The sequence below is a fragment of the Taudactylus pleione genome, unplaced genomic scaffold (genome assembly GCF_031769625.1).
Source record: "Taudactylus pleione unplaced genomic scaffold, aTauple2 ptg000259l, whole genome shotgun sequence".
In the NCBI taxonomy this organism is placed as follows: domain Eukaryota; kingdom Metazoa; phylum Chordata; class Amphibia; order Anura; family Myobatrachidae; genus Taudactylus; species Taudactylus pleione.
In genome coordinates, this window is record NW_028284661.1 from 225,880 (window position 1) to 242,768 (window position 16,889).

At 44.0% G+C, this 16,889-nt stretch overlaps 1 protein-coding gene across 1 annotated transcript; it reads left to right on the forward strand.

Annotated features, from left to right (window-relative positions):
* Nucleotides 1-695: 695 nt before the first annotated feature.
* CALHM4 (calcium homeostasis modulator family member 4) lies at nt 696-16,889 on the forward strand. The gene is made up of 2 exons (XM_088480993.1): nt 696-1,347; nt 16,378-16,889. Exons 1-2 carry the CDS (start codon nt 790-792, stop codon nt 16,795-16,797), a joined length of 978 nt encoding a protein of 325 aa, XP_088337119.1. The 5' UTR covers nt 696-789; the 3' UTR covers nt 16,798-16,889.

Consider the following 16,889-nt stretch of genomic DNA (forward strand, 5'->3'; position numbering starts at 1 on the left):
TTAGCTAAACTAAAGCATTTATTATGGTTTTTGGCAATTTTTTTATTTACATCAAATTTTATACAGTTTTATTCGAAATTCTGCAATATATTGCTGATTGAAATCCGTCGCCAAAGAATCAAATGAATATCTCAATTAGTCTTTCAGGTATTCAGATTAATAGAGTGTTCCGGACAAAGGGAATAAGCAAATTATATATTAGATAAAATAAATATTGTATATTCTTTCATGATTATCTATGAAATTTGCAGCTCAGGAATGTAAATGAATTCAAATAGATAAGAAACCATCATTTTCACAGGTTCATGATAACAAGATAACAAGACATTAGCACTTCAGAAAACTAAATACTAATCAGTTCTAAACAAAATTGTGAGGGAGAATATATAACATGCTTGAAAATATTTGTAGTCAGCCAGTGTAAAAAGCACTTCTCTTTATTCAGTGTAGGTATCTTTAGAATGACCCTCACCAGAACACATAGCATAAGCGGAGCAGTCACATGAAAGTGTATGTAGAATTACTGAGGATGGCAGGATATATGCTATATGCTGTCTGATGCTGCTCCCAGACCTCACACAGGACGAGGGGTACAGGAATGGGGCGTGGTGTGGGAGGCAGGGCGTATATTCGGGCACACCCAGTAAAACCAGAAAGACCACATCAGACAGAGACAGACAGTGGGAGTATTACTACAGTACACATAGGGAGTAGGGACACTGTTATTTCATTAAGGAAACTTTAAGGAGGAAGACACACAGGAGCAGGGTGCAGGGAAACACAGCTAAAATGTCCTTAGCTGCTCTGATTTCTTTCCTCAAAAGCAAGGAATCTATAATTTTCAATGCGGTAATAGCATTACTGACTGTGGGAGGACAGCAACTATTTTCTTTTTTTGCTTTCAGCTGCCCATGTAGCCCCACGGAGAACCTGAGGTACGGACTCGCTTTTCTGGGAGTACCTGCCTTGATCCTGCTCATCGTGGGGTTCGTGTTCAATGACAATACATGGAGGCTGTTCACAGGCTCCACGTACGGCTCCATCCAGGAGAGGAGCACACAGAACATCCTCATGAGGTATAAGCTCATCTGCTTTGTGCTTGGGAACATCATTGGCAGAGCCCTTGTGGCCCCCATCACATGGCTGGCGGTCACCCTGCTGAATGGCACCTACTATACGTGCGCTGTCATTGAGTATGCCAGTGTGGAGCACTATGATGTACTCAGGAACCTGAGTGCTGATGTCAGGAGGCGCACTCTGGCTCAGTTCCCCTGTCCCCAGCTGGTTCCAAATAATCTTACCAGGGTGAAGGATGAAGTGGTCCTGGAGCTCAAATACCAGTCTCAGGTACATGAAAGGAATAGCTAGCATTTTACAGATTATTTGGAGTCTACCAAATGCTCAGTTTAAATTACAACAATGTGATTTTTTTCCCTACCTGTGGCAGCCCTTAATAACTGAGTTTATTATTTAACTTTATGAAATACAAATATAGTTAATGCAGCTTGAAATGCAAATGTCTCTAATTAATATAGTATAAATAACTGCAGGGAATTAAAAAAAAGTGCAATAAAGGAAACAGATGAAGTGGCATGGACACCAGTAGGCACTACGTAAGGATTACATAATGATGCAGAAGTTAGGACACTTCCACAAATAGGAAGACGGTTTGTTTTGCAGTTTGAGAATTATATAGTTGTGTACACTTCAGGAAAACATTAGTTATGTATTGTTTTTCTTTAAAAGCTTTTGTACATAGTGAGACTAATTTATGATGCGTTCTGTAGGAGCATTGCAAATCATTTGGTTTTGCACCAATGCTCCATATCATCTGCCTAGCTCACTTCAAAGTGCAAGTCTATTATCTGATCTTTGGAAACGCCTCTGCAAGCTAGAGATGTACAGGACCTGAATCCGTAGGACCTGATTCTGAGTCGCGCACAAAGTAGCTGTAGTTGCGGGCAGCTGTGGAAACCGGATTTAGGGGCCTATGTACTAAGCCTTGGGGATAAAGTACTAACCAATCAGCTCGTGTCACTTTACAGACTGTGTTTGAAAAATGACAGGAGCTGATTGGTTGGTACTTTATTTCTGACCACCTTATCTCTCTCCAAGGCTTAGTACATAGATCCCTGTCTACCTTATGGTAATGCAAGATTCTGTAGTGGTAATGCGGGGGTTAGTGCGCCTGCAAGCAAAACAGCGACGCCCACTGATTTTACACCAGCCATTGCAACCATCATCTTAAGTTGGGAACACAGCGATATTTTGAACAATTTGCCCGGTTCCGACGGATAGGAATGACAAATCGCGCAGTGATAACCCACTGTGTTGAGTGGTGCGCGCTTCCGTGGGGTCATCAGCCGCATCGTCAGGTCGGTCCTACATGTAACTCAACCATGACGATGCGTTCAACGACCCCATGCAGCAGGATGCGGCCAACATGTCGGGTACTGAATCGTCTAATGGGTACCGGCTATCTGATATGTCAACTCGTAGGCGCAGAGGGGATTATCACTCGCATTGCGTCACGTCGTTTAGTGTGTACCCAGCTTTAGTATCAACACTTCCTAGGTGCATGAGATCGGTCAGAAACAGGTTTCCATTACTCCTACGCACACCTCAGATATGCATAGAGCCAAATGCGTATATATACTTGTTAATAATCGTTCCATTCGATTAACGAGCGATATATCGCGAAATCATCAGCGGGTGGGAACTACTGAAACATATAGTGGGATCATTTGGTCTAAATTTAATTCCTATGCCACAATGACCTGTGCTGCATGAGAATATAGAAATGTGCCCTTGTTTATTACGGTAATAGTGAAACATTAAAACACATAGCATTGAAATATGCAGTAGCTAAAAACAAAATATTGTGAAAGTGGCGTCATCTAGTATGGGAAGATAGGCCTTGCTCAAATCAGTGGGAAGAGGGATGTCAGTGTGGGTGCCACCATGCAGACAGATATGAGAGTGACCAGGGCGCTAATTTCCCAGTTATGGTCCTGCATAAACCTTGCTCCCTTCCTCTCTGAGCAGGAAGTGCAGGCCTTCTCCAGCTGTGTTCCATGCAGCTGGGATCACTCTGCACTTCCTGCTTTGAGAGGAAGGGAGCATCACAGCTCCCTGCCCCTGTGAGCAGTTTCCATGCTGTGTCCTCTGAGAAGCCCCTGCTGCTGCTGACTACTAGCTGTAGTATGGTGGTTGGTACATGGGGAGGGGCTAGCCACCAGGGTGCAGACAACTGATGAGACTGGCCATTGGTAGACCAGGACCAGTCTCTGTACCCTCTGTGATCCCCCCTCTCTAAATCTAGCTCTTATTAGAATTGTTAATTACATTTAACACTTTTGTGTGTTTGATGCTTTTGTGTTTGTATACTGGGCACATTTCATCTACAGCAGTGGTCGCCAACCTTAATTGGGGTGTGAGCTACTCGAGAAAAATGAAACCTCCTGAGAGCTAGTAACATTTTTGAAAAAAAAATTTCTGATTAACAACCGAAAAATTAAAGATAATTTAATGAAGATGAAAAAAATATTTAATTGATAACAACAATGCATTTCATTAATACAGTGATATTGTTGCACATTTCACTTTTAATTATCGGCTCCAAAGATGTAAGTACAGTAGAGGAGCAAAAGACATAAGCAGGGCTGCTGTGTGATTTTTCGGCAGGGCTAGGCGAGAGTCCCTCGCCCCAAATGCAGTCGACTCCTGTGATGTCCAGATGGTGTCCTTCACGTATTGTGCCCCCCTACGGCAATCACCTGACGCGCTTCCCCGTCGCTCCACCCATGGCTTTGTCAGAGGTCACTTCCTTCTAGTTGACTCAGCAGTAATGCACCTAGGCAAGCTACCCAAATTATGGCCGCGAGCTACTGGTTGGAGACCACTGATCTACAGATATGTTTCTTTGCCAAAGTGCAACCAGAGTGTGCAAGGTGCATTCAATTAAAAGCACTCAATGAGACCTGATCTCTGCCATTTGCTTTGCTGTAAAATATACCCTTAAAAATACACCTTATCAACACAATGGGCCATATTCAATTACCCTCGTAATTTTGGCCACAAAAAATTACACGGGCATAGCAACCAGTCTTGAATTACCGCGAGTATGCGCTCTGATTCCTGTGGAATTCAATAAACAAAAATGGTTGCAAAGTTTTTGTTGCCAAACGTTTTTCAGTGTTGCGGCTGCCCCTCTCTCTACTGTGCCCGGCTGTCGTATGCTCAAACTGACGTGAGGGGTCTCACACACACAGGGGACACACACCATGACAGGGGTCTAACACCATGACGGGGTCTCACACTCTGACAGGGGTGCTCTAGTAGACGGTGGAATATGACCTGCATGTCAGGGAATGGGAGGAGGAAGAAAGCACTGCCACGAGGTGAGTATTATGGACTAATTAAGTTAATTGGAAACTTAGGGGGAGTGTCCACGGGGTTCTGAAGCAAGTTCCGACAGTTTTTCCTTTCAATAAAGATTTTAGGAAAAATTGGAATTGGACTTGCTAAGGTGCTCAAAAAAAATTGAGCACCGTGTGAAAAAATAAAAATCACACACCCAATTGATTATCATAAATCTTGCGCCTGTGGGAATCACCATTGATGTGAGATTTTTTAAAACTTCACCTGCATGTTTAATTTGAATACTTTTGCTGTGAAAAATAAAAGCTAATCATTGCACTGCTCTGCAGTACTAAGGGCCTGATTCAGCTTGGATCGCAATTGCAAACATCAGGACAGTGTCTTACCATTTGGACACAGTGCCTGATTCAGAGCCGGACGCTATTTGCGGACGCTCGTTCAGAAAAAGGGGCTGGCTATTTAAATTGAGCGCTCGCTCTTTGCGGTCTGTTGACGCCTCTATGTCTGAACGAGCGAACGAAACATGCGCTCGCTATTTTGTAAACCCACCCCTTGGCCGCTCGCATCATACGTCATCTCCGCTATTTATTAGATTAATCGAGTACATCGAAAGGCATATGAACTGCTCGCTATTCTTGTGGTAGCATTTTCCTACCGCAATCATGTGAGCAGTTCAGGCTAAGAAACAACCAAGTGACGTGGTCGATGACGCTGCTTTGTTAATTATGCACACCCTTAAAACGCCCGTTTTGACCGGTTGGCACGCCTGCGTTCGGATCTCCACTCCCCGTTTTCAAGCACCTTCCCCTGTTACCACCCACAAACGCCTCATTCTGTCACTCAAATTAGCAGGCATTCGCTATTTTGCGAGCACACGATTTCCGACTGCACTGACTGGTTGGCGCATAACCCATACGCATGTGCAGATGTGCGAACATCGCTCGGAGCGAACGAGCGGCCGCTTACGAGCAGCTCTGAATCAGGCCCACAGTTTAATGGGCGTCTATAATTTCGCCAGTGCGATCACCGTTTGCAGAGGCTCGCAGAATCAGAGACAGGTTAGAGTAGCTGCAAGAATTCAATGGTGGCCGATGTGTACACGGGTCTGCGTGTGTGCTCGCAAAAGAGAAGGCAGCAGTGGCGTCTCTATGCACGGATAAGGTGTGGCTGCGTCTGCATATATTAGCAGCTGCGTTCCGTCAGGATTCGCAGATAAAATTGCAATCCAAGCTTAATCAGGCCCTAAACACAGTAGTGCACTGACATCTTACTTTCTCACATAGTCCAACGTCTTGCCTTAGCCAGTACAGACTTCTACATTTATAGCATGTGCCTCGCTCTCTGCAAACCAATGCACTTTAGTCTGGGTGCACAATCATGAATTAATGCATGTGGCACTAAAAAAAAAAAAAAAGGAAGAACCTTGATTGTTTTACATTTTGCTCATGTGAATTTGCAATGTGAGACTAATTCCGAGTCGGATGCAGTGGAGAAATTATTTCCCTCTGTGCATGCGTCTAAGTTGCGCTGTGCATGTGTGCAGAGTCAGTGCGTGAAGAGTCGCAGTTTCAATTGAGGGGCACTAGTGATGCACAGTCTCAGAAATGTTTAGTGTGCATCAGGATTCTGACTGTCGGGATACCGACTACTTCCTTCCGTGGACGGTGATGGAGGTGCATAAGCGACGCACGGAGATGGTCCATCTCATGGGCGTGTCGCAGGTGTGTCGCTGATAGTGGCTGCATACACAGACGCAGAATCATTTATATAGGAGGCCATTTATATAGGAGGCCATATGGATGTACACCAGAGAAGGGCTTGCAGCAGTGTTCGCATAAAGTTGCAAATATGCGATCGGCAAAAGTCGCTGTGTTCCACTCAGAATTAGCCCTTATATGAGCAATAAAATGTCCAGCAGCATTTATTGATACTGCATGTAATAATAATCATCATCATCAATATACAGTTTATAACAGTATGTTCCAAAAATATGTTCAGTCTTTAACTATACAGGTTGAGTCTTCCATATCCAAAATGCTTGGGATCAGGGGCATTTTGGATATCGGAATATCCCGTATTTTGGAATATTTGCATACCATAATGAGATATCATGGGAATGGGACCAAAATATAAACACAGAGGATCTGATTCAGACCCGCTCGCTAGATGCGTTCGCTCTCTCGATGCGTATGCAAATTTCAGAAGGCAGGCGATCGCACAGCATGGCATTAGCACGCCCACTGTGTCTTGGCGTGTGATCACTTTGTGTATGCAAATGCCCACTTAAGACACCCACTTGCACACGTCATCTCCAGGAAGTGTATGCAACCATCGGTACATCGGGTACCATCGGATGCCATCGCAGCCAGGTGACGTGTACTATGATGCTGCCTCTTAATTATGCACGCCTCTGAAATGGCATTGAGACGCTTAGGCACGCCTGCGTTCGCACCTCCACTCCCCCATTTTTAAATGGCCAGCCCCTGTTACCACCCACAAACGGCTTCTCCTGTCACTCACTCTGCTGGGCTGTGTATGCACAGTGAGTGAATGCTTCCCGATCTTTCGCACTGGTGCGCGCACTGCGATGCGTATGCATGCACACAATGCAAAAATCGGCCAGCTACGAGCGAACGCATCCAATCGAGTGGGTCTGAATCAGGTCCAGAATGCATTTCATATACATGCGTTTCATATACACCAGGGCTTGACAAATTTTTCTAAAATCTAGGAGCCAGGATGAAAGTATAGGAGCCAGACCACTGTCCCCCCAAAAAAATTACAGGAGTGAGTGAGGAGCACAGCTCTGTGTGTTATGCAACTGTTATACACACTATACTAGTCCACAAAATGGTCACAGTAGAATGGATACAGTAAAATGGAGGCCCCCTCACTGCTCTGCACAGCTCCCCTGCTCCACCCCCCACCCTCCAGTAATAACGGACCACATTTCACTAAAATAATGGTGCAGAAAGTACAACAAAACCCCACTCCCTTCGTGGTCACACCACTATCCCTCTGAAGCCGCTCTGCAATCCCTAGCCACGCATAGACCCTATTACCAGAGGGCTCTATGCAGCCAGAGATAGGAGACAGTAGACAGCTGGATGTACAGGAGGATCAGTGTAGACTGGGACAGACAGCAGGGATCAGATCAGGCCAGGATGGAGAGGAGTCGTTTGTGCAGACCGGACAGAGGCACAGCATGATATGAACACCGCAATACTATAGGCACGAATCTCTGATGAGGATCTGCTTCCTCCCTCACTGCAAAATCTAGTAGCCAGGCAGCAAAATCTGGTAGCCATGGCGACCTGGCCCCCGGGATTTGTCGAGCCTTGATATACACCTTATACACACAGCCTGAAGGTAATTTTATACAATATTTTTAATGATTTTGTGCCTTATATAAAGTTTGTGTACTTTGAATCATCAAAAATCAAAGGTTTCACTATTTCAGTCATGCTAAAAAAATTCTGTATTTCAGAATATTCTGTATTTCGGAATATTTGGATATGGGAGACTCGACCTGTACTTGTTTTGGGAATACAGTATACAAAACAAGGTTAACATTAGTAGTTTGTTATTAATAAGGAAGGTGGGCAGGAGAAATGGTACTGAGTATTTTTGAGGCTTATTTAGTGAGGGGATTGTAACAGATGGTACTCTACTGCTTCAGCATGGGGTTTCCTGCAGACCTGCAATACTAATTGCTAATGGTCAAACAGACGGGAAACCGACAAAAAAACACACTTTAGAATAGAATAGAACATTGGCACACAATTCATGTTTTTAACATTGCAAGTATAGAAACCCTGTATTTAGTAAGTGTTGTCTCTAGAAACCAACAAGGAACCACCAACAAACCCGCCCTAATAAAAGAAGTGATTTTGACAGGCAAGATGGCTTCAAAAGCGCATGTTGGGCCTGATTCAGCATGGATCGCAATTGCAACTGCATATATACTCAAAAAAGTACTCAAAAAAGATCGGCTGATTGTTGCACACTGCGCATACATATGCACTGCAGCGCGCTTTTGTCTCAACCGTACTGTGGTATTACTTGCAATTTCTGTTTGTGCTATTTTGCCAGTGAGAAGGAGAGGAAAACCATACACTTTTTGAAGACAGTTATTATATATTGCAAAAGAAGTCAGAAACTATTGCAGCAGTATTATTTATTAATTATATTAAAGGGGCAGTATTAAATCATTATTAATTGGTGTTAAAAAATGCTTTTAATGATGGGGGAAGCATTATGTTTCTAATGGGGATGTAGTCAGGATGCTGGCGGCCGTAATGCCGACCGCCGGAATCACGACACTGAAAGCCCGGCATGGGGAGAGGGGAGCCAGCCGGCGTGGGGATTTTATGCTGTAGGGCTTCCAAGGTCGGGATTTGAACCGGCGGCTTTTAAGCCGTCGGCATTTCATACACAACCCATTTAATGATGTGGATACCATTTATATAGCCATTAAATAATAAATGCTTCCCCCATCATTAAAATACGTTTTTAAACACCAATTAATAATTACTTATTATTGTCCCTTTAATATAAGTAAAAAATAATATTATTCTATTAATAAAATGAAACAATCATTTTTCTACAAATATTAATAAAATAGTATTTCCCTCATAAAAGAAATATCACTAATAGTTTCATACTTCTTTTGCAATATATAATTGCCTTGATTATGGTGATTCCTCTCCCTCTGATTGGCCATATAGATGCATCAGTTATACGTTGCTTTAACATCGGTTTTATGGCGATTTTATGTCGGTTTGGTCGTACTCCCATTATATACACCCCACAAAACCGACATAAAACAGATGCACATCAACGGTGGTTTACAATAACCGCTGAATAATAAGTACACTGCTTTGGTGCTTCAATTTCCCGGCAATGTGCAGGCGTTTCAAAACCCATTATAAAGCAACGCTTAGTAAATTTACCCCCAAATGTCACTTTTTATAACGCGTCACTTACTAAAGTTGCCATAGAATAATGGCTTCATAGTGCAAAACTATTTTTTTCAAACTGGGGCTGCAGCTTTCAACAGGAGTAGAACAGGAATAGAACAGCACATTTGATAATATTTTGAACAAGAAAAAACTGTTGTCCAAAACTTGTTGGTCTAAATAAAACATCCACTGAAATAATTAATAACTAGTAATACTTTGTTCTCACAGTTTTAAACTGACCACGATGTAGGCATTGGTATGTAGGTGTTTGTCAAACAACATGGTAATAAATTAACTAGGAACATGCTTTCTCGTATATATGTAGTAAATATATTTGATTTCAACTTTGAAGAACTTTAATGGAAAATAATAAGTTATTTACATGGCTATAACTCCTTTTAAAAGTAAGTGGTAATCCTTCTGGTCATAACCACACATCAAAAGTTCAAGTTTATAGAGCGTGTGATTCTTGTTCACTGTCTAACCTTATCTGGGATGTTTGCCAGTTTATTTAAATGAAATATGTTTTATCGGCCAAGTCTGCCGTATACATTTGATTACAGTTGTTTTTCCTTGTTAAATAACAATGCTGAAAGCTATTTCTGTTGTGAGCCTAATTGAGAATGGTTTAAAATCTTTACTTTGTTCTGTATATTACAACAGATTTAATAGTCCTGACCTCTGTTTTATCTTTGTACCAATTAATGTCCTTTTTCTACTGGCATTAAATATTGTGCTTTTACTAGAATTCTTTATTTCTACTTCAAGCATTTAAACAAGTCTGGGCCCAACCCGGGGATAGACCCAGTTGGGTCCACTAATCCCAAACTCACGTACGTCTGAGTTCACCAGATTTGGCTGGGCCAATGGATAGATCCTATTGGGACCATTAGTCACATACTCACTTGCATATGAGTTCACCAGATTTGGCTGGGCCAATGGATAGATCCTATTGGGACCATTAGTCCCATACTCACTTGCATCTGAGGTCAGGAGTTTTGGCTGGGCCTGTGGATAGACCCTATTGGGTCCACTAATCCCATACTCACTTAACTGAGGTCGAGAGATTTGGCGAGATGATATGCAGTGGTCGAGGTTACTTCTGTTGTTGATGTTGGTACCGGAGCTATTGAATTGTAGTCCGACTATAATCACTTAAGTCGGAGAATGCCGGGTTTTCGCGACTAAAGCAGGGTGTTTAATCGGGAGAACCGCACTTTCCGACAAAAGTGCCAGCCGTGAGGTTGTTGGCGCCGCGCTAATCCTGGAAAACAGCCTTGCGTCCGACTCTTTAGTCGGATTTCTCCTTACACCCTCAAGAGGGTGCGAGAAGAAATCATCTAGTTGCCCTAACAGCGCGCTGAATTGAATAGCTCCTGGAGCCCCATCATGATGCTATCAACAGCGCGCTAAATTGAATTGCCCCCTATGAATAGACTAAAGAGAAATTACTTTCGCTGAGTAATGTGACTAACATGAAGTGCAACAAACACAGACAGCTTTCTTAACTTATGGCTACTTCTTAAGATTCCCATAGTATTTGCACACCATAAACTACATTAATAGTGTCCCACTGAAAAGGAATATTTACATTTGGTGAGGTTATAATTGTAATATTTCTTTCTATTAAATATTTCAAATGTGTGAATGCAGAGCGGTAATGTTCAACATTTTGGGTACGGAAGACCTATCTCAGCATGCAGAGCAGAAACATAGTGGCTGATTCAGACTTCAGTCCACCACATTTAGCTTTGTATACAGCGTAACAGTCTTATGTACATTGTAGTCATGGACGTGACTACCGGGATAGCGGGATAGCAGTTTTAAGAGGCTTCCTCAGCTGTGAGGGTGCTACCAGAAGTGTTTTTCCAAGGAGTTTCTTCCCTCTGCCATCTCCCTGTACACAGGGATCAGAGGAGATTACAGAAAGCTCTGTAATCGGGAGGGAAACTTATGAACTCTCTGATATGTGACCACCAACATTGAAAGATATTTGAGCCACAGAATGCCATGTATACAAGCTGTCATTCTAGGACACCATCATTTAATGAAGTTCAGAGTGGGGTAAGAGATATTTCCTTCCCTGAGCAGAAAGTGTAGCAAGGTAAATAATGGGAGGATATTCAGGGCAGGTAGTGACGTCTCAGCGGCTGCATAGCAGCAGTGGTTTCAGCAACTAAAGCTGACTTTCTGTGGCTTGTGGGAGTAAAGTCAAAGTAGTTAGTAAGCTGGTTTGAAATAGCAGCATGCTTTGCTTCAGAACCTTGGTATTATAGTTTATGTATTTTGCTGCAGTGACATTTCTGTTCTTTCATATAATAATCCTAATAAATAATAATAAAAAAATACCCCCAACATTAAAATCTTTCCATCATTTCTGATTATCAGCACATAATTTGTTAAACTACAAAAAACTATAATAACATCAATGCTCTTATTACATAGGGTGCCAAAAAAAAAAGTTGTACACAGCGACCGACCTTTGCTTTAGGTTCCAACTAAAAGCAAAAAGTGTTGCTTACAAAAACCTTAACTGTAGTAATGTGAGTGTGTTTTATAGAAAATAGAAAAAAGCCATTCTAACAATCAACATATATGTTCCGTTGGAATGTAACAAATGGCTTCCGTAATCGCCTACAGCAGAGATTCCTAAACTCAGGGCCTGATTCAGCAGCGTACGCAATAGGCGTATCGAACGCAGTTGAACGATTATTTGCCATTGCGCATGCGTACAAGCCGCACTGCGCATCTACAGCAATCACATTGCGATCATGGACGCACAAAAGAATCCATCGCTGAGTGAGTGACAGGCTGTCAGCATTTGCGGGTGGTGAAGGGGGAGTGGTCAGAAAAATGCAGGCGTGCCTGTCCGTTTGAACGCCGTTTTATGGACATACATAAATTAGCCACTGCGATTGCATACGCAGCATGAGTACCCACTGTGTGCAACGAGTCTTGCAGTTTCTGCAGCTGGCCAGACCTGCTGTAAATGCTGCGTGACAGGCCGATGTGCGTCGATAGTAGCGATGTTTACGCAGAAAAGCGAGGTTGGACAGATACTCTATTCCGGCTGTGCTTTGCCAAGCATTAGCATATTTTCGAAGCTGCATTCCGTACAAAATTGTAGCTGCGATCGCAATTGCATACGCTGCTGAATGAGGCCCTGAGTCCTCAAAGTACCCTGATAGTCAAGGTTTTAAGGATATCCATGCTTGGGCATAGGTGACTTAAGTAGTACCTCAGTCAATGTAATTTAACCATAAGTGCTCAACCATGGATAGCCTTAAAACCTGGACTGTTAGGGTGTCTTTAGATCGGGAAAAATAGTTTTCTGTCCAGAAGTGGTGTTCAATTAAGTAAACCTTATATCAAGTGGTAAATGCAGAAATCTTGTAGATTAAAAACATGCCTGAGCCAACATTTCAAGATTTAGACATAACTCATGATCCACTGAGCATTTCATTGATTCATTGCTATTTTGCAGGGGTTCACTTAGTTCTGGACTTCAAAATATGCGATCAGAGGGTCAGATTCAGAGATTATTGCAACGTCGATATTTATGCAGATCGAGCAATTGTTTAACATTGCGCATGTGCTAAAGCCGCACTGCATGCGCAGCAATTGCATTGCGATTACACTTGTAAAGTGGAACCACTTGCAAAGTTAGTGACATGTAGTCACCGATTTGGGTGGTAACAGGGGGGTGGTTAGAGAAACGTAGTATTGCCTGACCATATGTATGAAGTAGGGACCACAGCAGGTACCTCCGATACCTGCTGTGATCCCCCCATTATCGCTGGCAGCCGCCTCCCCCATAGGATTCTATGGAGGATGTGATGTTGCCAAATGTACCAATATCTGGAATGCGATGCATTCCAGATATTGACCCCCGCAGCTAACGCCATCTGAAGGTGGCGTTAGCCGCTGTAGCCTATGGGCTACACCGCGCACTATTAGCCGGTGAAGGGATCCACTGGAACCCTCCCCGGCTATGGCGGATGTGCATATGCAGTCCCTGTAGTGGCCGGCCGCTCTCTGGAGACATCGCAGGGACAGATCGCTTTTTGCAGTTACTGGCATGTCCTGATCGCATTGCAAAAGCGATCAATAATAAATGGGCCCCATAGTGAGATAGTTCACTAAATGGAAATATAAATCATAGCCCCAAGGACACTTGCTATGTCCATGTAGGAATGCTGCTCCTGACCAAGTATACGGCTTCAATAAGTAGCTGCCGTGCTGTTGGTTTGTAGTATATGAGACCCGCCATCCATAGCCCCTCTGATGCTAGTCTCACTGCACTGTGCTGTGTAATTGAGCCAGGTTAAGGCCCTCATTCAGAGCCGTACGCTCTGAGCAGAGCGCACGCTCTGAATGAGGGCCGTCCTCCATAACTATGGAGCGTCCTCCTGGACGCTCGTATAGCTGTGGGTCACCACACATAGCCTATACGAGCGTGCAGTTTGATGGCCGCGATGGTCTTGACCATCGCGACCATCGAAACTGCGAGCCGGGGCCTGCGGTTGAGGTTTTCAACCGCAAGGCCCGGAGTGATTTTGGCTCTATCAGAGCCAAAATCACTCCCACTGACATCACTAGTGATGTCAGTGGGCCGGCTTCTGACGGTAGGCGTTTCCTTAGGAACGCCCCCATCAGGGAGGCACGCCCCCGGCACGCCCACCGAAGGGGGCGTGCTGTCAATCAACATCGACAGCACACCCCCTTTGATCAGACACAACGAGCGAAGGAAAGTCCTTCGCTCGTCGCGTCTGGCGCATGCGCACGACGGAGCTCCCTCCGTCGTGCGCATGCTCAGTGCAGAACATCGACCCACTTGCGAGCGGACAGCCGCTCGCGAGTGGGTCTGAATCAGGCCCTAAGTTCTCATATACGTCCATCTATTAAGGATATCTTTATTTGGCTACTGTGTCTCCCACTGATATTGCCGATTTCACCCGGACGGCAAACCCACAGTTTAGCCGCATTGGATATTGTTACACCGACTGACACCGCTCACACCTCCAGAAGGCAGCACGGTGCAGTGAGACTAGCGGCAGTCAGCAGCGCCATTACCTTTAGCGGAGACTGCGGCCAGAGGGGCTACGGCTTGCAGGTCTCATATACTACAACCCAACAGCACAGCAGCCGCTTATTGAAGCCACATCCTTGCTCAGGAGCTGTTCCCGCAGCATACCTAGATGGACATGGCAGGTGTCCTTGATTTATAATTCCATTTAGTGAACTAGCTCACTGTGTCGGAGGCTCCAGAGAACTGCTACATTAATTATACGTGGAACATTGCTACTTGTTACATGTTATACTGGTCCTTTTGATACATTATCTGCGGACCCTGGGCCTGATTCACTACCACAAGCAACTGTGATTCCGCACACAATCGGTTGACTGTTGCGTATTGTGCATACATGCAGTGCGTGTGCGTGAACTGGCCATTGCGATCGGGACTGCGATCACAATGACTATGCAGACCCATCGCAGAGTGATTGACAGGAAGTGCCATTTGTGGGTGGTAACGGGGGGGGGGGTCGGGCGAATGCAAGCGTGCCAGTGCGTTTCAACGCCGTTGCAGGGGTGTGCATAAATTATCCACTGCGATGGCATATGCAGCCTGAGACCTGATAGCGTGCACTGAAGTTAGCAATTTCTGAGTAAGGTCATGGCTTGTGCAAGTGTGACTGATGCTGTGATTGTACCGATGGTTTCGCAGTCTTGCTAAACTTTACTGATGTATGGTAAGTAAAGTGGGAGTCCTTACATTATGCTGCGAGGGCATGGTGATCGCAATTGATTAGCATACTATTGCAGTTAAACTGTGTGCTTAATTGCTATTGCATTTGCGTTCCGTAGTGAATCAGGCCCTCTAACATCAGGATACACCCTCCATAGTTGGATTATAACATCTTACCCTGTGGAATACCCTTGTCACCAGCGGACCACTAGGACAATTAGGAACACAAGGGACTGAGGGCCCGATTCAGACCCGGACGCAAAGCCGCGGACGCACGCATTGGGCGATTGTTGCCCGTCTGCATATGCATCGCAGTGCGCATGTGCGAACCAGTCATTGCGATCGGGAATCGTGTGCTCTTAACACAAAGACTGAGTGACAGATAATGCCGTTTGTGGGTGGTAACAGGGGAAGGTGCTTGTGAACAGGGGAGTGGATTGCGAACGCAGGGGTGTCTGGGCGTCAAAATGTAGTTTTATGGTTGTGCATAATTAGCACGGAAGCATCATTGTACACGTCACTTGGCTGTACTTCAGCCTGCAGTGATCGCAGTGCTTGCGGTGGAGTAAGGTCTACCTCAAGCGCTGCGTGCAGCTCCGATGGCTCTCGTTGGTTCTGATTACTCATACACTTCCTGGAGATGACGTGTGCTAAGAAAGAAAAGTGGGTATCTTTATACTGGCGTGCGCTCACTCTGCCGTCACTCTCTAAGACATAGAGGGCGTCCTTACACCAGACAGTGCAATCGCGGAATTTGCATACCCGACCCCTTTTGGCAGCAAGAGCGCAGCTTAGCGTCCGGGTCTGAATCGACCCCTGATTTCTACCACTGGATGGGTATCGTATGTTAGAGGCGCCCTTTTCCTTTATCTGGACCTTATTGCAATTATATCAATACATTTATGGGGCTTTTTCTGTTTTTATACTCTATACATTTTAATATATTACATTATAATAAATGTTTATGTTGTGATATACTAGTTGGAAATTTTAGTTTATTTCAACCAGGAGGACTCTACAGCAGCATAGTGGCTGAACTGGATATTTCCCCTAGTATTTTATAGAGTAGGGTTTAATCCGTGAGAGAATGCAGTTGCGATTGTATTAGTGCACATCTCGGCATCAGGCCCAGAAACAGAGGAGATATAGTTTAGTATGTTTCTATTTATTTCTGAACTTTAAAAATAATCATTTGCTGCCTTAAATATAAATACGCAGAACAAGTTACAAGTAGTATAGAACTGAGAAGGAAATTACACTTTACTAATTCTGCAATGTTATTCCTTTCAGGTCAGTGGATGGCTTTTGATAGCACTGGTGGCCATCATATTCTTCATAGTCCTGTGTGTGGCAAGGTGCTGTTCTCCTCTCACTTACCTTCATCTGAGATACTGGACCAGCTATGTCAATAATGAGCAGACCCTCTTTGAGCAAGCAGCAGATCAACACTCAAAGGTTTATGCTATGCAGAACATCAAGAAGTTTTTTGGGTTCTCGCCTGGGAGCAAAAACATTTCTGAAATCCGCATCCCATCACGCTTGGATTGGAAGACAATCTCTGGACTTGACTTGTTAAAGGTGGTCAATCAGGATTATTGTCATTACAGTCTTCTTCATGCATGGGTTGATGAGGATCCAACAGATGGAAAATTTATTCCTATAGATATAGAACAAGTCCCTGTAAATGTAACTCCACTTGTATCTGTGTAAATTATGTTCTATTAATTACTGTATATGCTAAATGATGGCTCAGGGAGTTAAAATGTCATACCCATACATTTTTCTGCAAAGAGTAAACATAA